General features: G+C 53.6%; 6 protein-coding genes and 1 pseudogene across 6 annotated transcripts; 1 reads left to right on the forward strand and 6 right to left on the reverse strand.

Moving 5' to 3' along the window:
- Positions 1-36: 36 nt before the first annotated feature.
- SAPIO_CDS4492 (Uncharacterized protein) lies at positions 37-3,287 on the reverse strand (the record flags this gene model as incomplete). Its single annotated transcript, XM_016787022.1, has 3 exons — positions 37-188; positions 254-3,197; positions 3,264-3,287. 3 exons carry the CDS (start codon positions 3,285-3,287, stop codon positions 37-39), a joined length of 3,120 nt encoding a protein of 1,039 aa, XP_016643367.1.
- A 504-nt stretch (positions 3,288-3,791) lies between these two features.
- On the forward strand, positions 3,792-4,835 carry SAPIO_CDS4493 (annotated as a pseudogene; the record flags this gene model as incomplete).
- A 493-nt stretch (positions 4,836-5,328) lies between these two features.
- On the reverse strand, positions 5,329-6,278 carry SAPIO_CDS4494 (uncharacterized protein; the record flags this gene model as incomplete). The annotated part of the gene is made up of 3 exons (XM_016787023.1): positions 5,329-5,433; positions 5,521-6,065; positions 6,203-6,278. 3 exons carry the CDS (start codon positions 6,276-6,278, stop codon positions 5,329-5,331), a joined length of 726 nt encoding a protein of 241 aa, XP_016643368.1.
- Positions 6,279-9,318: 3,040 nt separating this feature from the next.
- SAPIO_CDS4495 (uncharacterized protein) lies at positions 9,319-11,201 on the reverse strand (the record flags this gene model as incomplete). The annotated part of the gene is made up of 2 exons (XM_016787024.1): positions 9,319-10,654; positions 10,726-11,201. The coding sequence occupies 2 exons, from the start codon at positions 11,199-11,201 to the stop codon at positions 9,319-9,321; spliced, it is 1,812 nt and encodes a 603-aa protein (XP_016643369.1).
- Positions 11,202-12,221: 1,020 nt separating this feature from the next.
- Positions 12,222-14,003, reverse strand: SAPIO_CDS4496 (Succinyl-CoA:3-ketoacid coenzyme A transferase 1, mitochondrial; the record flags this gene model as incomplete). The annotated part of the gene is made up of 3 exons (XM_016787025.1): positions 12,222-12,353; positions 12,445-13,812; positions 13,944-14,003. The coding sequence occupies 3 exons, from the start codon at positions 14,001-14,003 to the stop codon at positions 12,222-12,224; spliced, it is 1,560 nt and encodes a 519-aa protein (XP_016643370.1).
- Positions 14,004-15,023: 1,020 nt separating this feature from the next.
- On the reverse strand, positions 15,024-18,402 carry SAPIO_CDS4497 (uncharacterized protein; the record flags this gene model as incomplete). The annotated part of the gene is made up of 2 exons (XM_016787026.1): positions 15,024-18,062; positions 18,160-18,402. 2 exons carry the CDS (start codon positions 18,400-18,402, stop codon positions 15,024-15,026), a joined length of 3,282 nt encoding a protein of 1,093 aa, XP_016643371.1.
- Positions 18,403-18,947: 545 nt separating this feature from the next.
- SAPIO_CDS4498 (Nucleoporin) lies at positions 18,948-22,986 on the reverse strand (the record flags this gene model as incomplete). The annotated part of the gene is made up of 4 exons (XM_016787027.1): positions 18,948-20,053; positions 20,123-22,203; positions 22,282-22,430; positions 22,498-22,986. 4 exons carry the CDS (start codon positions 22,984-22,986, stop codon positions 18,948-18,950), a joined length of 3,825 nt encoding a protein of 1,274 aa, XP_016643372.1.
- Positions 22,987-23,278: the final 292 nt, after the last annotated feature.

Below are 23,278 nucleotides of genomic sequence, written 5' to 3' on the forward strand. Positions count from 1 at the left end.
TACATAACAGAGGAGATTATGATAATACAAGTAATTCTACAACGTTCGCTTCTCGCGGACCTCCTCGTACGCCTGGATCTGGTCGCCGACCATGAGGTCCTGGAAGTCGATACAGCCCAGACCGCACTCGGATCCCTTCTTCATCTCGGAAACGTCCTTCTTGCCGTGCTTCAAAGATTCGAGTTTGCCTATATCTGAGTTAGTGCCATCTAAAACAACTAGAAAAGAAAAAGACTGGAAAAAAAAATCTTACCGTCAAATATCTTCTTTCCCTTCCGGAAGATCCTCACCGTATCCACCTTCCTCAGAGCCCCATTCCTAATCCTACAGCCGGCAATGTTCTTATACACTCGCCCCTTGACATTAATAGGGAACACCTGCAGAATCTCCGCCTCGCCCAGCACCCTCTGCGACACGCTATCGGGCAGCTGCGCCGACAGCTCAGCCTTGATGTCATCCGCCAAGTGGTAGATGACGCTCCGGTCGATGATCTTGACGCCCGCCTCCTCGGCCTGGTGCTTGATGTGGCCCGGGATCGGGTTGTTGAAGTTGACGATGACGCTGCGCGACATGCTGGCGTACTCGACGTCGGACTCGATGATGGGGCCCGCGGCGGAACGGAGGATCTTGGGTCGCACTTCGTTGTTGCCGATTTCTTGGATGGTGGCGCAAACAGCTTCGACGGACCCGACGACGTCGCCGCGGACGATGAAGTTGACGGTGGTCATGCTGGGCTCCAATTCAGCAGCTTCCTGTGATCCCCCTTCGCCCTCAGCGACTGCGGCTTCGATTTCGGCCTTGGCTTCGGCCTGTCGGCGTAGGTGTTCTGTCTCTGCGATGTGATCCAAAGTCTTTTGCCGCTCCTTCATCTCCCTCCTGTAGTCGATAGCCGCCCTCGCCCGCGCCTCATCCGGTGGCTGAAGCGCTTGGTCTCCGGCATTAGGAAGCTCGTCCCTCCATCCGAGGACCTCGACAGGCGTGCCAGGGGGGGCCTCTTGGAGCTCCTGCCCAGCTTCGTTTCGGAGCACTCGAACCTTGGCCCACGCCGTGCCGCAAACGAGGTAATCTCCCACGCGTAGCGTTCCACGCTTAATGAGAACGGTGGCCGCCTTTCCGACAGGCTTTACACTCGCCTCGAGAACCCAGCCCTCGGCCAAACTGTCAGGATCACCCCGCACATCAAGAATTTCCGATAGTGTGAGGATATTCTCTTCCAAATCGCTCATGCCCTGGCCAGTCTTTCCGCTGGCACAGACGGCTTGCACGTCACCGCCGTACTCCTCCAGCTCCACGCCGTGCTTACTCAAATCGGATTTGACCTGGGCAATCCGCGCATCCTCCTTGTCGACCTTGGTGATGGCCACGATGATGGGCACCTTGGCATCGCGAGCGTGCTTCAACGCCTCGAGGGTTTGGGGCTTGACGCTGTCGTCAGCAGCGACAACGAGAATGACGATGTCTGTCACCTCGGCACCGCGCTGCCGCATGCTAAGGAAGGCCGCATGGCCGGGAGTATCGAGGAAGGTGATGGATTTACCAGAAGACAGGTTAACCACGAAGGCGCCAATGTGCTGGGTGATTCCACCGTGTTCCTGGGCAGCAATCGATGATTTCCGGAGCCAATCCAAGAGGGTCGTCTTGCCGTGATCGACGTGGCCCATGATGGCAACCACGGGAGGTCGTGAAGGCACGCTGTCCCAGTCCTCCGGTGGCGGCTGGGGCTTGATATCCCGGCTCGCGCCATCGTCAATGCTAACGTCGAAACCGAACTCCTGGGCAACGAGGCCGGCCGTCTCGCCAGTGAAGATCGAATCCTCGGTGACCTCTTCGAAGCCGAGCTGCTCGAGTGCCTTGAGGAAGTCGCCAACTCTGACCTTGAGAGCATTAGCAAGGTCAGTGACGCCAATATACTCGGGCAGGAATATCTGCGCCTTGGTCTCCACCTCTTTCTCCGCCCTCCTAGCCTTTCGGGCGGCCTTTTCTTCCGCCTTCAGACGTCGCCTCTCTTCGGCAAGGATCTCAGCGTCCTCATCATACCCATCTTCATCGTCCTGGTCGCGTCTGTTTGACCACCTAGCCCCCCTTGACTTCTTAGGCCTTGGCGAATGTCGATCCGCTTCGAGGGAGTGAGCTTGCCTCGAACCCCAGTCTGAATCGGTGGATCTGCTTGGCTCGGGAGGGGTCATCTCGACAGGACTAGGTACCTCATTCTCGGGCTGGCTCCTTCGGAATTGGTTGGATCCCGAGGACCAAGCATTCTTCGACGGCGATGACTCGGTCCAGTTCCGTCCACTTGTCCTCCTAGAATCCGCCGCCTGGCCGAAGTTCGTTGACCAAGTGTTGGAGGACTCCGATTGCTGATTAGCACGCCGGAAGGGAGCCTGGGACTCTTGGTTTCGTCGCGTCCCTCCCTTCTGAGAAGTATTGGACCGCTGCTGGCCTTTAGCAGTGCCACCACCTCCAGCTTGAGAGAGGCGGCCCCAAGCTCCCTGGCTAATTTGGCTCACATCCGCTGAATTGTCGTTATTATTATTGTTCCTGCTGTAGCCGTTATTGTTCCAGGGGCGCCTAGGCAGCCCACTCCAGGTAGGCAAATCGTCCTCCGCACTCACTCCCGCACCACCCTTCTTATCACCAGAACCCTTCGGGCCAAAAAGACTCCAAAAATCGTCCGCACCGGTCACATTCGGCGACGCCATTCTAGCCCCTTCCTGACCCCCCCATGACGACCGACCCCTATCATTCCGCCTCTGAGGACGGTTGCCCCCACCGCGGTTCTGTCCCGCGGCGTTGTTTCCATTCCCAGATCTCAAACTTGCTGGCCCATCCCAGTTAGGCTTGTGCGACGTAGAGCTTTTCGAATCGGCCCTGGGGGTATAATATTGGTTCGATCTCCGGGGTTGTTGCGAATTGGACCTAGGTCCTTGTCCGTTGGAAGCAGAACTGGGCTGCAGAGCGCGACGCGCCGCCAGTTCATCCGGCGAGAGGTCATGGGATTCGGTCGTCTTCTTGGGTGTCCGAGGAACGAAAGTAGAAGATGAACCCCAGCCAGTAGACTTAGGCACCGCTGGACCTCCCTTATTGTCAGAGGAGGAAGAATCGGAACTCGTCCATCGTAGAGCGTGGGCGAATGCGGCAGGTGTTCGGGTGGCGGGCAAGCGGTTACAGAGGGAGCATATGTAGAGGTTCCGTCTCTTCTAATTTCCAAAAATGTCAGTTCCGTAAACAAAAGTTGAGGAGCGAAAAATCCATGGACGTCCTACCCTCCATATTCCTCTTGAAATCATGGTTCCATTTGCGACCGGGCGATGCCGTTTGTATTATCGCCTCTCAATTGTCGTCCGACGTCGAGAAAAAAGTTGACTTATGTTGGACCAATGGCAGCTGGATAATACTCGGCAAAATTGCCAGGTACAAACAAAGGCACAACCACCCAGTCAAGCCAACCTCAGGACAATTCTGCGTTCCTTTGTTTCCTTATCATTTTTTTCTCGGAGACCGGGAATTTCTAGGAATTCTGGATTATCTATAGATTTTGTCCATAAAACAACTGTAAAGTAGCAATTGGCAAGCATGGCAAGATATCTGTGTCGACTTCGACCAACCTGGATGATGTCATGAATCAAGGAATATTCCGACTCTCCCTGTTGGCCCAAGCGTCCAGAGCTCGCATGCACAAGCCAGAAAAACCTGGCCCTTGATGAAAGGTCCACACCCTCTTCTTTTATAACACCTTTCATCTCATCAACAATCGCTCATCGCGCCAGTCCGCCCTCCCTCCCTAGCTCAAAATGGCCAGCTCAAAAAGAAAATCCGACAAAATCCGCCTCTCCTCCTCCAAAAAGTCCACCACCGACCCTCCCCCGAAACCGTTCAAACCCGCCCCCGAAGCCCTCCAAACCCACTTCACCAAACACCTCGACACCTCCCACGTCTACGTAGCCCACACCGACAAGAAGCCCAAAGAGCTCAAGCGCAAAGTCTTCCTCGTCCCCGTCGCCATGAACCTCGCCGTCAGCGCCCTCTTCCTCTGGCGCGCCCAGCACATCGTCCCCTACTACTACAAGCTAGGGCAATCGGCCCTCGGCCACGTCAACGAGACGACATTCGATCCGGCGATCCACACGTGGGGGGAGATCGGCTGGGAGCTGTTCGCCCGCGCGGCGTCGATGCTGCTTGATCTCGTGCTCTTCATCTTTGTGTGGCCGTGGCCCGTGGAGTTTTGCGCCGGTCGCACGCATGGGAATCCAGTGAGGTGGCGCGCATCTGTGGGCTTCCGCGAGGAGGAGATATATATCCGGAGAAGCCGGGAGTGGGATCGCGATCTTGACGCCCTGGTTCACAGACCCGAGATGAAGTCGACGTTCCTGGGCGTGTTGCGCGCCGCCACGGCGCCCTCGCTCATCCGAGAGAAGACGGGCTATCTCACCATGAACGGCCAATGGGACCTCGACTGGGCCCTCATGGTAAAAGCCACCCAATTAGTCGATAAGAAAGACCTCCCCCTCGATGCCTTCCGCTGCGTCGTCCTCTTTCACGACAAGACGCACGGCTGGCTATCCCTCGACATGTTGGGCGGCGAGAACGCCGTCGCCGAGGAGCGCAGGAGGCAGGTTTTCGCTTTTAGGGACGCCCTGGTGGCTCTCGATAAGGAGCAGCTGTTCTTCCGGTGGATCGAGATCGTGCAGTTTGAGAGCACGCGGCCGGGCGGATTTGGGCCCGATAAGCAGGTCGAGGTGGCGGCGAAGATTAGGGAGATGTTTGCTAAGGAGAACGTTGATTTTGATGAACTTTGGAAGGAGAGTGTGGGGGCCGATGGTATTGTTGGAATGTAAAACAACACGGGTTGGTTCAACCATTTGCGTGAAAGCCGCTGTGCTTCTTTGCTTGACTGACATATAAATGGACGACGACTAATACGCGAAGCCAAAGTGCGAGATCCAGAGATATGGACACCAAAAAAGGATGGGGGAATAGGATTTTACAGGTATCAAAAGTTATCATAGAGAAACGGATAGTTTTACGGTCATGGTTATCATATCATATGCCTCTGAATGTATTTTTATTTTTATTTTATTTTTATCTTTTAATTTATTGGATCTGCTTCGACCAGTTGCTGTCGAAAGAAAGAGACGCTGTCGAGGCGGTGAATATGCAAATGCCGTTATCATAGCCCATCCAAGCCCCATCGTCGGCCCTAATGCAAGTATCGCCAAAATTCATGCACGTCATAAGAATGAAGGGCACTTTAATCCCCCGCTTTGGGATGGTTTGTTGGTTCCATCCTCCTGACCCCTGAGCCCGCCCGGATCAAAAAAAAGACCTTGCTTATTTCAACTTCTTGCCAGCCTTCTTTGACTCGATGGCAGCGAGCTTGGCCTCCAGATCCGCTTTCCTAGCCGCCTCCTGGGCGTCTTTCTCCTCCTTCTCAGCCTGAAAAGGTGGGGAAGCAGGGTTAGCAATCATTCACACAAAAATGGGCTGAAAATAAATGAAAGCGGGATATGTCTCTGAACACACCTTTCTCCGGGCGGCCTCGGCCTCTCGCTGCTCGCGAATAAGCTTCAAACGAGCCAAATCGGCCTTGGCCTCATCCGTCTTCCCCTGCTCATGCAAAGCACGATACCTCTCCTTGGCGGCCTGAGCATCAGCTGACTCCCTCTCCTTCCGATTCGGTGACAAGGCCAGCTTGCTCACGTCGTCGGCCACGTTGTCGACGATCTTGGTCTGGTTCCTCGCGGCCTTGGAATGGTTGGGGTTGGCGGGCATATCGCCGTCCTCGCTGTCGTCGTCATCGTCGTCGGAGGGGGGCAGGTCGCCGACCTGCACGGACTGGGCGTTCTTGCGGGCTATGGCGGCCTCCTTACGGGCCTTCTTTTCCTTCTTGCGGTCCTCGCGGCTGAGGGCTTGGCCGGAGCGCTCGTCCTCGGAGCCGGACTCGTCGGACTCTTCTTCGCTGTTGGAGGAGAGGCCGGCGATGTGCTTCTGGGCGTCTTCGGACCACATGCTTATCTCATTGCCGTTTTCGTCCTGGGGTCGGAGGTCTCGGGAGTAGTGCTTGCCGCCTGTGGGGAGAGGACGTGTTAGCGGATTCGATGACAAGGGAGGGCTGGGTAGAGCGGAGAGATTTCGACAGGCTCAAAGCCTTGAGAAGAAGATACCAGGTCCATTGAAACGAAATGCAGAGCTGGAGAAGACTTACCACCGCGAGTAAACTTCCGAAACTTGCCTCCGCGACCACGGGAGTTGGATCCGGGGGGAGCACCAGCTCTAGCCATTTTGGGTATCTGAGATGCGGAAGGTTGTACAAGAGAAGAGGAGAGAGAGAGGGAGCTAAGACGCGAAGGAGAATAGAATAGATATATCACAGAGAAGATTTTGTAAAGGAAGTAAGAGGGCACGGGAGATGGAAATAATAGAGGAGAGAGGGGGGAAGTAAAAGGGACGGGTACAAGTGGTGTTTGAGAGTGGGAGAGTGAAGCTGACTGAATGGCGACTTCAACTGTGGGAGGATGGAATGAAAGCGTGAATGCGGGAATGCGGGGTGATTGATGAAATCAATGCGGGGTGGTTGTGTTCTGTAAGAGGGCGAGGGCGAGACTCAAAGCGAAAGGCGACACTGGCGGCTCGGTTCCTATTTATGCCCTGCAGCCTAAGAGACTTATTATTGACTGAATAGGATCAAATTGACACGAGTTGGTCGAATGAGGCGGTTCAATGTGCAATGTTCCTTGTGATTTTTCTGCCTCTTCTACGGATACTTGCACTTGTAGCTAAAATACTAAAAATAAGCGGGGTGGAAGAGAATTGAAGAAAAATAGTAGAATCAAGTGACTCTTGGAAAAGGCGGTCATGGAATCTCCAAGTGATTCCAACATTCCATCGATCCAAACATCGAAAGATGAGGAATAATGGAGCCCTTGAACCCTTGGATCTTTCTCCAGCCGCCACTTCTCTTCTAAACTAGTCGCACTGCGTACTACTTTGAATCTTTCGATCTGTCCCGAGCTTTGGACAATGACATCACATCAATCGGTACCCAACTCGACCTTGGATCATGGTCTGCTTTCTTCTGAATGGGGAATCCCAGTCAAGTTGAAAACCATCTACAGAGTCGGCCTGGCAAGCAGTAGAGGGGAACATTGAACGCCTGGAATGCAAGCAGAACAAGAGAGAAAGTAAGCGAGGACAACCATTCAGCCCGGCCCGACTTGTGAATTCCGCCAGCTTGCATCAACAGACCGACCCCTCGAATTGAAGGCTGAACTCGAACAGGAAGACAGGAAACCACAAGACTAGCCCCCAACAGAACCCGAAAACGACTCGCCTCAAGCCGGCCGGCCAGCCCATCCATTCATCGAGCCCACGTCAACTCCAGAGTCCCCTTTCCAATGCGACCAAGCCCAATGATCGCATAAAAACATCCAAGATGGAGATGGCCACAATGTGCAACCCAGCCCAACCGCCTTCACCCGATACCAACCATCATCACCTCGAGTGCTCTCTCTCAACTACGACACGACATCAACCATCTAAACATTGACCGAGGCCGTGGCCTCTTGCATACCTACATACATACCTACATACATGCCTACATACGCCCATCGCACCCAAGCCACTTGCTCTCCTGCAAGACAACCCAAGACCCACCACATCCCACTGTCGCGTGCAATTCCTTCCCGACCAAGCAAGTGGGAAACCAGCCCCTCCCTCCCCCTTTGTTCAAACTCACCCCTCTCCCTGTTTGAGTTGGAGCAACAAGAGAGCATGACCAAACCCTCCAGCGTCCCGGCGAACTAAACTAAACTATACGCTACGCACACTCAGCTTTCGTAAGCTACTTAGTTTAGTTCTTACCTGACCTGAGTGGCGTACACCACCAATGACCCCCTGGCTAAGATCTACCGTTTACATCTCGTCGTGTGACGCAAGTACGCAAGTAAACAAAAAAACCAACCCCGCCCCCGCCATCAACGCCGCCCAGGTCTGTTCGCCCCTGCCCAGTCGTCCGTCGTAATAGCCATTGATGTCGATGCAATCGCCGAATGTCAGTGGCACCACAACTGTAGTATAATAATGTAATTCAGGAAATTCTGCATTAAAATCTCTTTCGCGCAGAGGCGGAATGAAAAAGCAAATGAGTCAGAGAAAGGGTCTCCACTTTGGGCAGGATTTCTCTGGAACCAGCCAGCTATCTACGAAGTAGCTTCCAGATCTCGTCGCCTGGATTGGGGGCTTTGGACTTTGGACTGGTGGGTTGCTGTGCCGCCAAGCCAAGGGTCTCATGCGACCAATTCAACCCCTTCATTATGCGTGCGTCAATCCAACCGAATGCAAGGAATCAAAAAGCGAACCGAGCCAAGTTACGTCCATCGTGGAAACATTACTCCGACCCGATCCGAATAGTCACGTGATATAACTGGAGAAAAAAATTCCCCCAATTCCTCCCATATAGCAACGTCCCCGAAACATTTCGTTTCTCTCTCTCTTTCCTCCTTTCCCTCTCTTCAACCTAATCAATAATCCTTCATATTCACTCTGGCTTTCATTCTTTCTGCCATGGCTGTTTCTAGAGGGGAAACTGGAGGAGAGATTAAAGAGAATTACTTTATCGCTTGCTTACCCTCTTCCTGAATGGCGGATCTCTCCGCTCATGAGGTGCTTGAGAAATATAACTTGCGCGACATGCCCGTTTTATAGTAACCCAGTATATAATGGTAAGAATCTTCAAGGATAAACAGGTGTTCGTCTGCCTGATTCGCCTGGCTCTGTTGAATGGGACCGGCGTCCGAAAACCGTCGGAGAATGCTATCGGAGGAAATAGCCCCATTGCCCTGGGAACAGGCCAGAGGTGCCACTTGAGGTTGGCGCCTCTATTTGAAGATGTGGTTCTACGATTGGAGGCTCGATGCACGCAGGTTTGGCTATGGCTTGAAATCATCATCATCATTGCTCGTTGGCTCATGATACTGTGCTATTGTACATTCCGGGTTCGTTACCCTCGCTCCAGTGAGCGGCCCTGTTTCTGCAAACAACACATAACTCCAGACACATGCGTATCGTACATCTTGCCCTTAAAAAGGTCAACCTTGCTCCCGCTCCCGACATCATAACCGTCATCTCAACCACCCTCCACACCACCCTTCACGCTGCCCCTCATACTACCCTCCGTACCACCCTTCATACTCCCTCCCCTTCATACTCCCCTTCATTACTCCCCTTCATACTGCGCCGTAAAACCTCAAGCAGAGGAAAAAGATTGCCCTCCCAAACATTCAACACGTTTGCCATACACGCTCCTCCTTCTTCTTCCACCCATCAAATCCCAGACAAGGAAGCGAGGACATCACCGAGCTTACGCTTCCTACCCCGCCGGATCGACCCCTCGTTCCTAGCCTGAGATCCCGAACCACCAGACGAGCCAGCACCCTTGGAACTCTTGGAACTCATGGAACCCTCGGATCCCTTAGATCCCGAAGCATCATCGTCATCCCTCAAGTAGTCCTCCTCGTACGTGCCGGGAGTCCAACCGGGCTCACGCGTAGCAATGTCATCAAAGAACTCCTTCCGGACGAATCTGTACCTGACCAAACGGGCCTCACTGTGGAGGGCCGCCCTGACGTGCTGATAGTCGAGAAACATCGTGGGCGAGCCGATTTTAGGTGGGTCGCCGGTGGGACACAGAGTCACCGTCATGACGGGGGCGGGAGGAAGGAGGTAGGTGCGTTGGGCAAAGTACTGGCTTCCTATGTCCGGGTTCCTGGCCCTCAGGTCTTCGTCGTTGAATAGAATGTAGCCGAGTGCAGCGTACAGCCACCACATCGGGTTGTCGGCATACGTGCGGATTCCCCACGGAGAATAAATCGAACTTATCGCGACAGTCTCCTTCGTAGAGTTGGTTGGCATTCTGCCATTCCATCGACGCACGGGCAGAGGCGTCTGCAATTTGGCCACAGGATTCGATCCGTACAGGAGAGAGAGCTTTGATGCGTTGGTCCTCGCGATGGCCCAGGCAGCGGCGTACGACTCCGTTCTCATGGTGTCACTCTCAAAATCTCGACAAGTGGATATGTACCTCAGAGCCAACACCTGCAGGTCATCTGGATTTGTGGGGATCTTCCAACCATGCACGACGGATCCCTCCTCGATGCAATCCCAGACCTTACGGAGGCCCCGGACTGTGACAACGGCAAGTGCGGGGAAGCGCGACCAATAACGCATGCTCTCGGGAGTAATCTCGGTGCAGCTGTAGAACTGCAAGATTCTCAAGACTGGGAAGGGATCATCCTTCTCCGACCAGGCGCGTATGACTCGGTCTGTGATGCGTCGTTCCACCGAACCTAGACTGTTGTTAACATACTCTTGGTCGGAACGAGGCTCCGAGATTCTCAAGAGACCGAGATTCTTCATATCCGAAATGCAGAGAAATTCTCGTGCACTAAGACCGCAAGTGTCCTTGATGATGAGATGAGTGATGAAATCGAAACTCAAGGATACAGCGGGGGCGAGGCACCGCTCAAGACTCGTCGTGTCAGTTGAAGCAAAATATCGAGGAGGCAAGTCTAAACGGTACTCTCGGTGGAAAACGTCCTCCGCCTCGTCCCGAGTATCGTACAGTATGCCAGAGAGAAGACCCCAGGCGTCCATGGAAAGCCTAGAAGGCCCGAACGTTAGAAACGGGCAGCTACTAGGCGATTTGTATGGATGGGCAGTTGTAAAACTTACTTGTTCTTCTTCTCTGCCTTCCGATAGACCTTGAGGACTACGCTTGACGGCATCGAATACCACAGCTTCTTGTGAACCAAGCTATCAAGGTTCGAAGTAGCCACATCGAGAACCATGTCCATAAATGACTTTCTTCCGGATATGGCAGATCCCGGGGAAGGGAGCGTAGGGCTACCGCTCTGGATAGCATCCTGGGCTTGAGATGCTACGGTAGGAGGCACACGAGGGGGCGTCCGAGGGGGAGTCTGTGGCGAGGGGCCGAGATGAAAGTAGGGAGGATTATTCGAAAAGTAAAAGAATTCCGGGGCATCCTCTCCAGCCAGGAATTCATCATCGGAATCTGCATTATCTTGCTCAGCAGCATCATACTCATCCACATCGTCTCCACCGCTGCCATATGCATCATCTGCATCATCAATATCGTAATAATCATCGTCTGGCGCATCGTCCTCGTAAATATCATACAAATCATCCATGTTTACCTATTATCATCGTTAGCTGTGTGACCAGGCACTATTACGCGATCTGGGATGCGTGCAGGGGTTGTGGATCTGCTAACAGCTGTAGAGATCCGGGACCAGGGATCGCAGCAGCAGAATTGACTCCTTTTTCTAGGAGGCAAAGTAGGGAAATACAAACCAAGTAAATGAATGATGGACAGTAGTTTATTAGTGATTGATGAAAGGAATTTGATGTTCAATGCTGGTGGTTATGTTGAAGGTGGCAATCCAACTGCAGTGTAATGGGAGAAGGGGAGAAGAGTGTGGGATCTGGGAGATTTCATGACCTGAAAGGAAGATGCGTACACGTACTTCAGCAGTGTTTATTTTTTTTCTTCTTCCTTTGTTGCTAGTTGACCCTAGTAGTTGTCTCTTTCGCTCCTTCCCTGAAAGTTGGTGATGTGCGATTTCGAAGACTTTCTGAAGCCTCCCTCGCTCCTTCCAAATTCAAAGCACCACCAAACACCTGAAATGTTCAGCCAAGAAACAACGACAACAACAACATTAAACACAGCAACCACTTTGCAGCAATGGAATTTCCCTAGCGATTATCCGGAAACACACAATTGATCAATGCCCATATCCAGATCATCCATCATTGATGTCCATGTCCACTACATTGTCAACATCCGTCACCAGAGCAGCCTCACAATTAATTGTCGATGACGCCTTCTCGCATGGTTGACGACCTCGAAGTCTTTCAACGAAAACATCGAAACTGCCCAGTTCTCGCTTCGCGCCGCTCAGAGCAAACTTATATGAGGAATAACTCCAAAAATGTATTTGAACCTCCAAACTATGCAAACAATAAATGATGAATGCTCTAAAACGAACAAGGCCAGTTTCGCCAAAAATCAAGACCGTGGTTTCTAAAGTGTCAAAATTCCAACTCCCCTGATCTCGAGTATCTACGACGCTGTGCTTGCTCTCGCCACTCACTCCCTCCCTAGCTCAGCCTGCTCGTCCATCCCGTGGTATCAATATCAAACGTCCGCTTTACAACATGGGCTTCAAGTCATCGGCAACCTTGAAGGGAGCCTCCGTCTTGCTCTTGATCTCCTCAACCGTGACACCGTCAGCAATCTCGACGAGGGTAAGTCCAGTCTTGAAGTCGACATCGAAAACACCCTACAAAACCTGTTAGCTTCAAAACTCCTTCCCCGAAAACACTTTTTGGCTCAAAAAAGGGGAAGTAAAATTCCAGGGAATTGTAACTTACCAACTCAGTAATGATACGCGAGACACAAGCAGGGCCAGTAAGAGGGAAAGCACACTGCTTCACAATCTTGGGGTTACCCTTCTTATCCGTGTGCTCCATGGTAACAACGACCTTGGTTCCCTTGGGGTTGCTAACAAGGTCCATAGCACCGCCGAAGCCCTTAACCTTACCGGGAAGCATCCAGTTGGCAAGGTCACCGGTGGCGCTAACCTGCATAGCACCGAGAATAGTCAAGTCGATACGTCCGCTCCGGATCATACCGAAGCTCTCCTCGCTGCCGAAGACGGCGGCACCGGGGTTGAGAGTGACGGTCTCCTTGCCGGCGTTGATGAGATCGGCGTCCTCCTCGCCCTTCTTGGGGTAAGGGCCGAGACCGAGGATACCGTTCTCGGACTGGAGCTGGACCTCGACCTCGGGGCCGACGAAGGTGGGTGCGAGCATGGGCATGCCGATACCGAGGTTAGCGTACATGCCGTTCTTGAACTCCTTCGCAGCGCGGCGCACGATGCGCTCCCTCTTGGCGGCGGTGTCGCCAGTGCCGAGGGCAGACTTGGCATCAGCGTCGTTCTCATCCTTGGCCCAGGTGAACTTCTCGATGCCCTTCTCCGACGTGCTCTGGATGACCCTCTTGACGTAGATACCGGGGAGGTGAACGGACTCGGGGGCGATCTCGCCGGGCTCGACGATGTGCTCGGCCTCGACAATGGTCATCTTAGCGTTTCGGCCCATAGCGCCGTTAAAGTTGTTAGCGGCCAGCCTGAACTGGCAGTTTCCGAGCCTGTCGGCCTTGTACGCCTTGACGAAGGCGTAGTCTCCCGCGATGCTGTGCTCGAGGACGTAAGGCTTTCCGTTGAAAACCTTGACGTCCTTGGGATAAGAAAACTCATCGGGAGTGCCATCGGCCTTGTTCTTAAGCGGGAGATCACCAGTCTGCACAACGGTGCCCACACCAGCAGGGGTATAGAACGCGGGAACACCCCTACCGCCAGCCGAACACCTCTCGGCAAGCGTACCCTGAGGCGTCAACTCCAGCTCGACCTTACCCGTGAGGTACATGGTCTCGAAGGTCTTGTTCTCGCCGATGTAGCTAGCCACCATCTTGCGGATCTGGCCCGTCTTGAGGAGCTTGCCGAGGCCGGACTTGTCCGTTCCAGCGTTGTTCGAGACGGCAGTCAGTCCGCCGATCTCAGGCTTCGCGAGGACTTCGTCGATGAGTGTGTCGGGCACGCCGCAGAGGCCGAAGCCGCCGCAGAGGAGCGTCGTGTTGGGCTTCATGTCGGCGAGGGCGGCTTTGGCGGAGGGGTAGACTTTGTTGATTTCGGCGCGGCGGGCGGTGGCGGAGAAGGCGCGCGAGAGGACGGGGACGGGCTGGAGGAGCGCAGCATTGTCAGTATTCAAAAGAGCTTCTTTGCCTTTTCTCCCTTTTTTCTCGTCCCTTTTTTCAAGGCTTATGCAGAGCAATTGATTGCTCTTTTCTTCATTTTGGGAGGAATCCTTACGTTGGAGCCATGGTGGGCATAGGCGCGGAGCGTCCGCGCATACAATCCGAAAGACGGCATTGTGGAAAGCTTGTGACAGAGGATTCTGCTCAATCAGAACGAGGAGTTCCCCAAGGAAATCAGAAAAGCCACCAAGGTGCTCTCTTCTCTTTTTCTCACTAATACTCGTCCGTCAATTGAATCTCCTCCCGAAAACGGAAAAGTAATTAAAAAAAGAAAAACGAAAAGAAAAATCGTCAACAATAAAACTACAGGGAAAATAAAAATACGGGGAAGCTACCCCGAATTTCACCGAGGATAGCCAAACTCTTTATAAATACCCCCATCGGAACCGGGAAGCGACTCACTGGGCGAAAGGACTTCGTAGTTCCGTTCTCCATTTACCGAAGACGCCGCTGCCAAAGGCTTTGTCGGAAATCCCCCCTTTAAGAGAGCGGAACTCGTTTAGAAGCCTACGATTGCCTTCCCCAGCCAATGGCCGAGCTTCTCTTAGCCCCGCCTCCCCCTGTTCCTAAAGAAGTATGGGCACCTGTGAAGTCATGGATTACTCCGTTCACTAACGCCTTCCTCCGAGACAGCTCAGTTACTTCATGTGCTCAAGTACCTCAGAATTACTCCGTGGATTACACATCAAATTGACCCGATTGATACAATTTATGCGGAAAGTCCGCCCTTGGCCCCCGCCCCCTCTACCGTCGGGTTCACTCTTCGGCAATCTGTAGTGGGCGTAGCCTGGTTTGCCCCACCACCGGCTTCGGCGCCGGAAAGTGTCGGCAGTTCCTGGTTCTGCAGCTTTCCTGCACAAGGACCAGGAAAGCAAACGCGGAAAGAAACTCCAACGTCATTGCCGATTATTCAGGGTCCACGGGCCAAATTGGCATTTTGACCTTCCAAGATTTGGATCGTCTGCATCCTCAAAAAGTCCTGGCCATCACCTTCCTATTTATACTTTTTCTTTTTTTTTTCTCTATGCACACTACGACTCGGTATCAAGCGTGCTCGCAAAATGCACTACTCCCACATAGTAATAATGCAGAGAGGAACTGACTACCCAAAAAAAAGGACACTAAACCCACTTCATCAATCCATCCCCACATCCTCCGGTATCGAAGTCTCCTCAACCTCAGAAATCAGGCTCCCTCCGATCCTCGCAATCTCCGCCAAGATGCCCGTCCGATCTACCACCACCTTATCCGAGGACGGATCGGCCTGTCGAAAATTATACGGCAGCCCGACCCGAAACTTTTGCTGACCACCCGATCGCCGTTTCCACACGGCCCCAATCGCCGCCTTTTTATGGTTCCGCGGGTCGCCGTAGAAGAATTCCAGCGTCTCTTCGTATACGTCCCTCAGCACTTCGACGAACCTTTCAATCGGCCATGTCGCCACGGGCATCGCCGCGAGGCCGGATGCATGCTCAAGGTTCTTGAATTTGGAGGGTTTGGCGGCGACGGCGCTACTACTACCGGCCGCGCGGAGCACCCGGTTCAGTTCCTTCTCGGAGAGGTGGAGCACGACATCGTAGACTTCGAGCGAGCGCTGGAAGAGTGAGCGGGCTGAAAAGTCCTGTTGTTGTCTCACGAGCTTTGTGGCGGCCTTGGCTAGCACAGTCATTCGCATGGCCGCCATCCTCGACGGTCCTCCGTACCTAGTGTACGCCTCGCCGGACTTTTCGTGCGAAGTCGCGACGAAGAGGACGTGGCTCTTCATGTTTCCATCCCTCTTCCGCCATTCCTCCAGCTTCTTGTACATGGCCGATCGCTCCGAAGCCGAAATGTTGTGGCTATCGTAGTCCACGACGAGGGGTTCGTCCCGCCAATCCCAGCGCGACAGGAACAAAAGCACCTGCATGAGACCCGTAGACACCGAGCTCGGTACCCTGTAAGGTTGCGGCTGCAAGAAGACGTAGAGCACAATCACCTCAATGAGCTGCGTGCTAAAGTGCGACGACAGCATCTGGCTCTCGAACCAGTACTTGACGATGTTGATAGTCGCCTGGAGCGCCGGGAAGCGCGTGCAGAACGTCGACACGATCTGGCAGTGCAGCGGGAGGATCTCGTACTGCCACTTGAACTTTTCGAGGGCTTGTTCGGCTTCGGCTCGGATCGTAGGGCTGAAGGTGATGTTAGCTGCCTGTCGCTCGAGTAGTGTCCGTTCCATATCGCTGTGGACGCGTATCCTGATCGTGATGGGCGCCACCGGAACTACATCCAAGTAGCCCAGATTTTCGATGCCGAGCTCCACGTTGTCCCGACCGAGATACGTCTCGATGCTGCTCGAGGTCTCCTGGAGCCGCTGGGCGATGTCGAGGAGAAGCTCTAGCTTGGTTTCTTGGACGGCAACGAGGTTCTCCGGCCAGCGGTTCGACGTCTCGAAGAAGAGGACAACCTCCAGCGCTGGGAAATGCGGAGATGCCAAGTCCTGCTCAGAGCTCGAGGCGTACCGTGCTTGTGTAGAGATTGGGGAGAACCGCCGTATTTGCAACGGCATGCCCTCCAGCTCGCGGATCGTCTTCTCCAAGTCCCGGAATATTTCGAGGACCTTGTTGAAGACGGCCACTTGAGAGATGGGCGGGCCTATATCCTCGACACCCGTGCTCAGAACCCGCGGGATAGCCCCGCGTCCCAAATGGTGCACGAGAATGTAGTTCATGATATTTCGGCAGAGAGTAAATGGCCCGCTACCTTCCCAGGGAACACACTCGAGAATCCGACCGTCCTGGAAGCGCCTTAACTCAGCCTTGGGACCCCAGAACTTCCGGAATTTAGTAGCTTCAACTTGCTCCTCTGCTGGAGGGCCATACTCCATCGTGCGGCCCATGTGGACCGGATCGAAACTAATACCAATGCGAATGTAGCTAATTTTATCCCCGGAGACCGGCACGGCCGCGTTCACAGGCCAGGGCGGTGGTTGGTCCCACTGGACGTGCACAAGTTTTGCTCTATCAGCAAACGCCTCGTGCAATACATTGTACACTCGAGTAGCTTGGAACCTAACCAGGCCGAGGTCCCCGCCGAGATCCAGATCTACTTCAGCAGGGTCAACTGTTATCTCCGCCAGAGTATCGAACATTTGTCGAGGAAGGTCGGCCTTTGCGATAAACGTCGGCTCGAACTGGTCCTCTAGAGGCCTGCTAAGCAAGTCCAGAGTAGACTTGGCGTGCATCCGGAGTAAAGTTGCAGACCAAGGGGTCATCTTGTGAAGAATATTGAGCTGTCGGACCGGATCAAACATGACAGGGCCATCCTCCTTCACGGCATCCGCACCGAGCTTATACGAGCTGAAAAGGAACGGCTTCGAAATAAAATCCGTAGAAGCGATGAATTGCACCGCCGCCTTGAACAGCGCGGTGCTGCTGAGCGAAGAAGATAGAGCTGCTTGACCTTTCCGACCGCCCATCTGTAGGAGAAGAGCGATCATAATGGACCACTCAAAGTGGCCAAACCCGCCCGATGATACCAAACTCCCAAAGCCTCGCTGCTGAAGCCACACGCGACCAAGGATGCAGGCCTTATCGAAGGACGGGCATTCGTTCCTCGCAAGCGTGAGAACCTGGAGATATGGTATGAAAGTATCCTCCGCCTTCAGCGTAGAATTGTAGAACGGGGTGCCCGGGAGTTTATCCTTGGGCCGGTCTTGCGATGATCCCCTCTGGTTGCAGTTGCACGACGGCAGCAGCTTCGACTTTTTGAAGAGCCCAGACGGCGCGCACGGAATGACCCGTACAACTCCCCTCGTACTCTTATCGACCGGAGTCAACACCAGCACCGGCAGGAACTGGCAATCATTGAGATATTCAAACGACAGTTCCATCTCCCCGCCAAGCTCCCTCTTGATCCCCGCCGCGACGTTGGCGAGATAATACGCTCGTCGATAAAAGTACCGCATCTTCTGGTAATCCTTCTCCTGGAATAGCTCCTTGGGCATCTCGATCACCATGTCGACGCCGTGGCGGGGCTGGCCTTTGATCATCGTGCGCGAGACGTAGCTGCCGACGACGTTGTATTGGGATGGTTTCGCGTAGGCGAATTTGTAGGGGGCGTCGGGACTGGGTTTGGGCAACGGCCAGGGAATGACGATCTTGTGCTTCTTTTCGATCCGTTTCGTAGCTTCGGGAATCTGTTGTTCGTCGTTCTCCAAGTTAGTTCTTCTCGGTCCCCAAATTTCAGCTCCCATAAAAACACCCTCTCCCCAGGACCAAGGGAACAACACGTACCGAAATCGCCTCATGTCCTTCAATCCCCTCAATCACCTCCCTCAACCTAAAAAGCACCTTGTCCACGTCCCCCAGAACTTTCTTATAATCCACCTGCACATCCCGAAGGAGCTCCTCCGCCCCAAGAACAAACGTACTCGCCGTTGCGATCTGCGCCGCCGCTTCGGAATTGAACGTCAGGTCCGTCTTCGTCAAGGTCGCGCCATCCTTGGACATCCTGCGCCGTTTCGGACTCGACTCCATGGTTTTGTCGTGGTGGTTGTTCTTTTCGACAGTTAGAAAGCTCAATTTCTACGTGGGGCTCGTCCAAGGACGAAAAACAAAGTTCGATGCAAAAGGAAAAAAAAAAAAAAAAAGCTGGTGAATACAGTGCGGTTTTCTTATCGTGACCTGATAAAACTGTACATAATCTACGAAGCACAAACTCCTCCGTCCTCATCACAGCAAAGTCCTCGAGACAGGCAATAATGGTCGATGGAATCCGACAACCGATTTCGTGTACAAAAGAGATAATCCGACTTGATATTGGGGTTTGCTTCTATGCCTTCAGCTGTCCTATCCCAACATCCGATATGTACCGCCCACAAAACGCCGTGCCATGTAAACAAACAATGCTCAGTAGATAATTACACCATCTGCTGCTTCCTCTCAGCTTTATGGACAGCCCAGCCTGCCCCCTTCCATTTCACAATTTTCGTAAAAGTTTCTTTCCCGTTTTTCTTTTCTTTCTTTCCTCTTCCTCTTCTCTCCTCCTTTCTTCTAGTCCTTGGTATCTCATTACAGCCGCCTCAATATTTGAGCAACTTCTTATCATCCTTCCTCTCAACCTGCTGGTTCGAAAAGGCACAGTACTTATCCTTGATCGCCACAACTTCGTACGTGCCCTCAAGGGAGGCCCGCACAATCTTGGTCGCGTCGTACGAAATATCGTGCCTCGTCTCCAGCACCGTGCTAGGATGTCCCTTCCTGGCATTTGAGCTTCGAGTATACGTAAATTCGAAGGGCGGTGTTCCCCAGAACTCAAACAGGATATCAACTTCGGTTCCCTCGTGGATGTCGACCTGAACTTGCTTGCCGCGGCTGATGCGGACACTGGGCAAGGGGTGGATGGTCTTGGTGATGTTGACGGCGGCGTGGCATTCGCTCGCCTTGTCCGAGACGCTGGTGACCGTGAATATGCCGGGGCTCTCGGCGATACGCCTAAAGTTGGTTGTCGGACTCTTGGCGATCCTCTTACCGCCGAAGTCATACGTAATCTCGAACGGAGGCGTGCCCGAAAGCGTGAACGCGATGCGCTCGCCGACGCAGTAGTCGGTTCGGGTATCGAGAGGGTAGATGGCGGGCGCGTCGTAGAGATGGACCTGGACAGAGGGGCCGCCGTGATCGTACGTCTGCTGGCAGCCGCGGGAATCCCTCACGGTTCGAATCCTGACTTGTTGCGTGCCGAGCCTGAGATGGCGGCGAGGAATCTGGATGCCGTACGAGTTGGATTCGATGGATGGGATGGTGAACGTCTCGGGCGTAACTCCGCTATGGTGCTTGATTTCCAACTCAACGTAGAACGGAGCCTGACCGGTAAGGGTGATGGGGATAACGTCTTCCTTCTCTTGCTCCGCCATGCAGTACTTGAATGACGATCCGGGTTTGACAAAGGATGCGGTGGGTTTGGCATTGACCACTTGCTTGAGCACCAATGGGCTGAAATTCCTGTCGCTGTTGTAGAGATTATCTGCCAACGAGTGGAAGCGGTATACATAGGTGCCGGGCTTCGAAGTGTCCAGGGGAATGGATGCCTTAAATTGGGCGACATCCAGCTTCTTGTTTTGGATCGATGTACCGCTTCCAGTTGGAGCTGTGTGGCGGACTTCGTATTCCACATGGAAAGGAGCACGTCCTGAGAACTGGGATTAGTACATACGCATCCAAAATACCTGGCTGGGATGCATAAAAAATATCAACTTACCACTAAGGTTAATATCCGTTCCGTCAATATCACCCTCGCAAACGTCCTTCTTGATGAAGACCCTGCCCTCGCCCGAAATAGAACGAGAAACAGCCAGAGAAATATCCGGACGAGGCTCCCATCCAACCTGGAAAGTGGACGCATCAGGGTCCACGGATCCACGACATTGCCTATCCGAGACATCAATGATTTCGTAAATACCCTGATATTTGACCGGAATGTATCCGTTCGGGTTGGTAATTGTCGTCTCCAAGGTAGCATCAACGTCCCTGTTACGATAGGATACGGTCCAGGGGCCTTCGCCCTGGAGGCGTAGGGGTAGCTCAAGCTTGGTGTTCTCGACGGCCATAACGCTGCGCTTATTCTCGATGAGACCGAAGCCGGCGCGGGGCTTCTGTCGCCTCACTGAGATCTTGAGTTCATCTTTCAGGAAAGTGCGGCAGCCACTCTTATCCTGCACGCTATTGAGCGCAAGAACATAGTCGCCACCCTTGGTGAACGGCGCCGTCTTGATCCTGTAGGTAGATTCCATGATATCGGAAACCTTGAGAGGCTTCTTCTTTCCGTCGTGAACAATCTCCCACTCCAAACTGAACGGAGGGTCTCCGAGAAGCATAATGTCAACGTCAACTTCGTCATCCAAACAGGCGGTCGTTGAGCCCGAGGGGTGTAGGATGGTAGCAGATGCGGCGGGCTTGACATCCTGCTCCAGCGTCATACCCTCGCCAGAGAGGATTTGGCCAGAATATACGGCGTCATCAATAGCCCTAAACACATACTTGTGCTTGCCGGCCTCCTTTGGTCGAAGTTCAAGTTGGTGTCGGAGACCCTTGATTTCAACAAACTCGTGCTTTGTACCAGTGCTCGTGATAACGTCGTATCTCACCACGAAAGGAGGAGTACCCATGAGGTCAAGATCGACTCGAAGACCAACGGAATTGCCGGCGCACTTATCCGCGATGTCCTCAGCACGGATGGATAGCTGGGGTTCGAGAGGATTCAACAGCATGCAGGAAGATGGCTCCTCGACTTCACCTTGGCAGTACTTGCTCGTCACGGTCGTCAGGGTGTACAAGCCAGGTTGGGAAATCTTGGGAGCCTCTTTGGAGTTCTTTCCATTGAATGAGCCGTACTCTGGGTGTTCGCCGTGATCCCCACTGTCGGTGAGCTTGTCAACCGGAGTGAAACGCCATTCAACTGAATAGCCGGTATCGTCCCTAGCCGGACCGGCCATCGCAATGCTGACAGGTAGTTTAGTGGCGCGGCCCTTGGCGACCTTTAGGGGGTTTCGGAGATCGCAACCTTGAAGACGAGCTCGAGGGCGCTCGTTCACGAAGAAGTTCTGAACCAGATGCTTAGGACGTGGCTTAGGCTCAAGGTCATCGGGCGATGGAGTGTAGTTGACGACATTTCCGAATGCGTCATGGACCTCGTTGATAACGTACTGCCAATCACCCGCGGTCGTCAACGATTCATTAAGAGGGACGCGGACCTTAGCCGGTCGAACCCACGAGATATCATCGATATCTGCATCCGTGGCAATAATTCCGGACGGGGCCGAAACTAGAGGCGAGGTGAAACCTTCGGGTTGTAGGCTCTGGAAGTGGAATCCGTTATCGATGCCGTTCACGGTTCGTCCGTAGAGGATTTTAAGAGGGGCCGTTCCTTCAACATCGAGGTAGAGATCGGACAAATCGCGAATGCACCGATTGGATGAATCCGGGTTGCGGAAGCTCGCCTTCGGACAGGGGACGACGTAGGTATCTCGAGTTGTGCGTTGGACCTCCAGCTTGTATTCGTCCAGAACCTGGCCAAGGCGATAGACTCCCGGTTTCCTAACGGTGTACCAACCCTCGGCCTCCTCTGAACCGGAATCCAACATCTGGTTCTTCATTTCCTTGACGATGTTGGCCACCTCTCGCTTCGATAGCCTAACGGCCTCCTGATGCGACGTCTCCAAGTCGATACGGAGAAGCTCAATCTCGACAGGCATAGTCCCGTTGAACCGGATGGGGAGTCGAGCAGACGGGGTATCGGGTCCGATGCAGAAGGGCGTACCATTTGGGTTCAAGACTGCGGATCTACACGAACAAACAAATTAGCAATCAACGAACCAAACATGAGGGCGCGCGAAGGGGAGGGGTTGCACTGCTACATACCCCTCGGGTAGAATGTTGATGATCTGCTTTCCCATAATGAGGGACTCGTTGTGGAGAATGTTGGACACGCGAACGGTATGCTCAGAGAGAGCCATTTCCTTGTCGAAGAAGGCTTTGCCTGCAGCCAAGAGCCAGCCTTGGAAAGGCAACTAAAAGAGAGCCATGGTGAGCATGCTTCAGCGAAACCTGGCGAGAGGGGTAAAACGTGCGACTTACGGGAATGTCGAACATCAACATGTAATTCATGATAAAGTGACCCGCATAGAGGATCAAGACAGCCTGTTGAGAGAGCTCCAGCCATGGTATCCTCATCTCGGGGAGGCCAAACAAATATATGAAGTCGATGATGCTCCATTTTACGAGCAGGGCTAGTGACACCTCGTGGTTCTCTACTACGTGGATCCAATCATAAAGCTTCCAGCAGAGGAGAGCAACATAGACGGCCGCGGCGTAGAATCTTTGGGTCGGGGCATCGATCACCGTGACCGGTATCACGGGGGGGTTGGCGGGTTGTACTGGGTTCGCCTCGGGGGCGTCCGGGAGAGAATATCTCTTTTCTCGTCGGCTTCCACCACTGCCACCGATACCACTATCGAGGCTGGCAGTACTGTCACGAGGGTTGTTCGCGCGGCTTCCGTTCGCACGGGGCCCATTCGCTGGGGTTTGTGGGAAGTGCCCCGGCCTCGGGCGTGGTGTCGACGCCATGGCCTTCCCCGTGGTGTGGTGTGTTGACGGTGACGAGCTGTTTGTTTAGTTGAGGGTTGTTGAACAGTAGATGGCTATATCATTGAGAAGCCGGGCAAACAGCCGTAATCCGGGAATTCGACGACTCGAGGGAATTTCGGGGTGAAGGGAGGCGTCCAAGAGTCCTCGCGATGTGGCTTCGCGCGTTGTGCACGCTTGGGAGGGTCGTCGTTTGGTTGTTTGGAAGCAACGAAATTTACTAAAATTGAAGCTTCACGTCAAAATTGAACGTAGCCTGGACGCGACCTTCCTC

Source organism: Scedosporium apiospermum (assembly GCF_000732125.1).
Source record: "Scedosporium apiospermum strain IHEM 14462 chromosome Unknown SEQ_SAPIO_0092, whole genome shotgun sequence".
NCBI lineage: Eukaryota > Fungi > Ascomycota > Sordariomycetes > Microascales > Microascaceae > Scedosporium > Scedosporium apiospermum.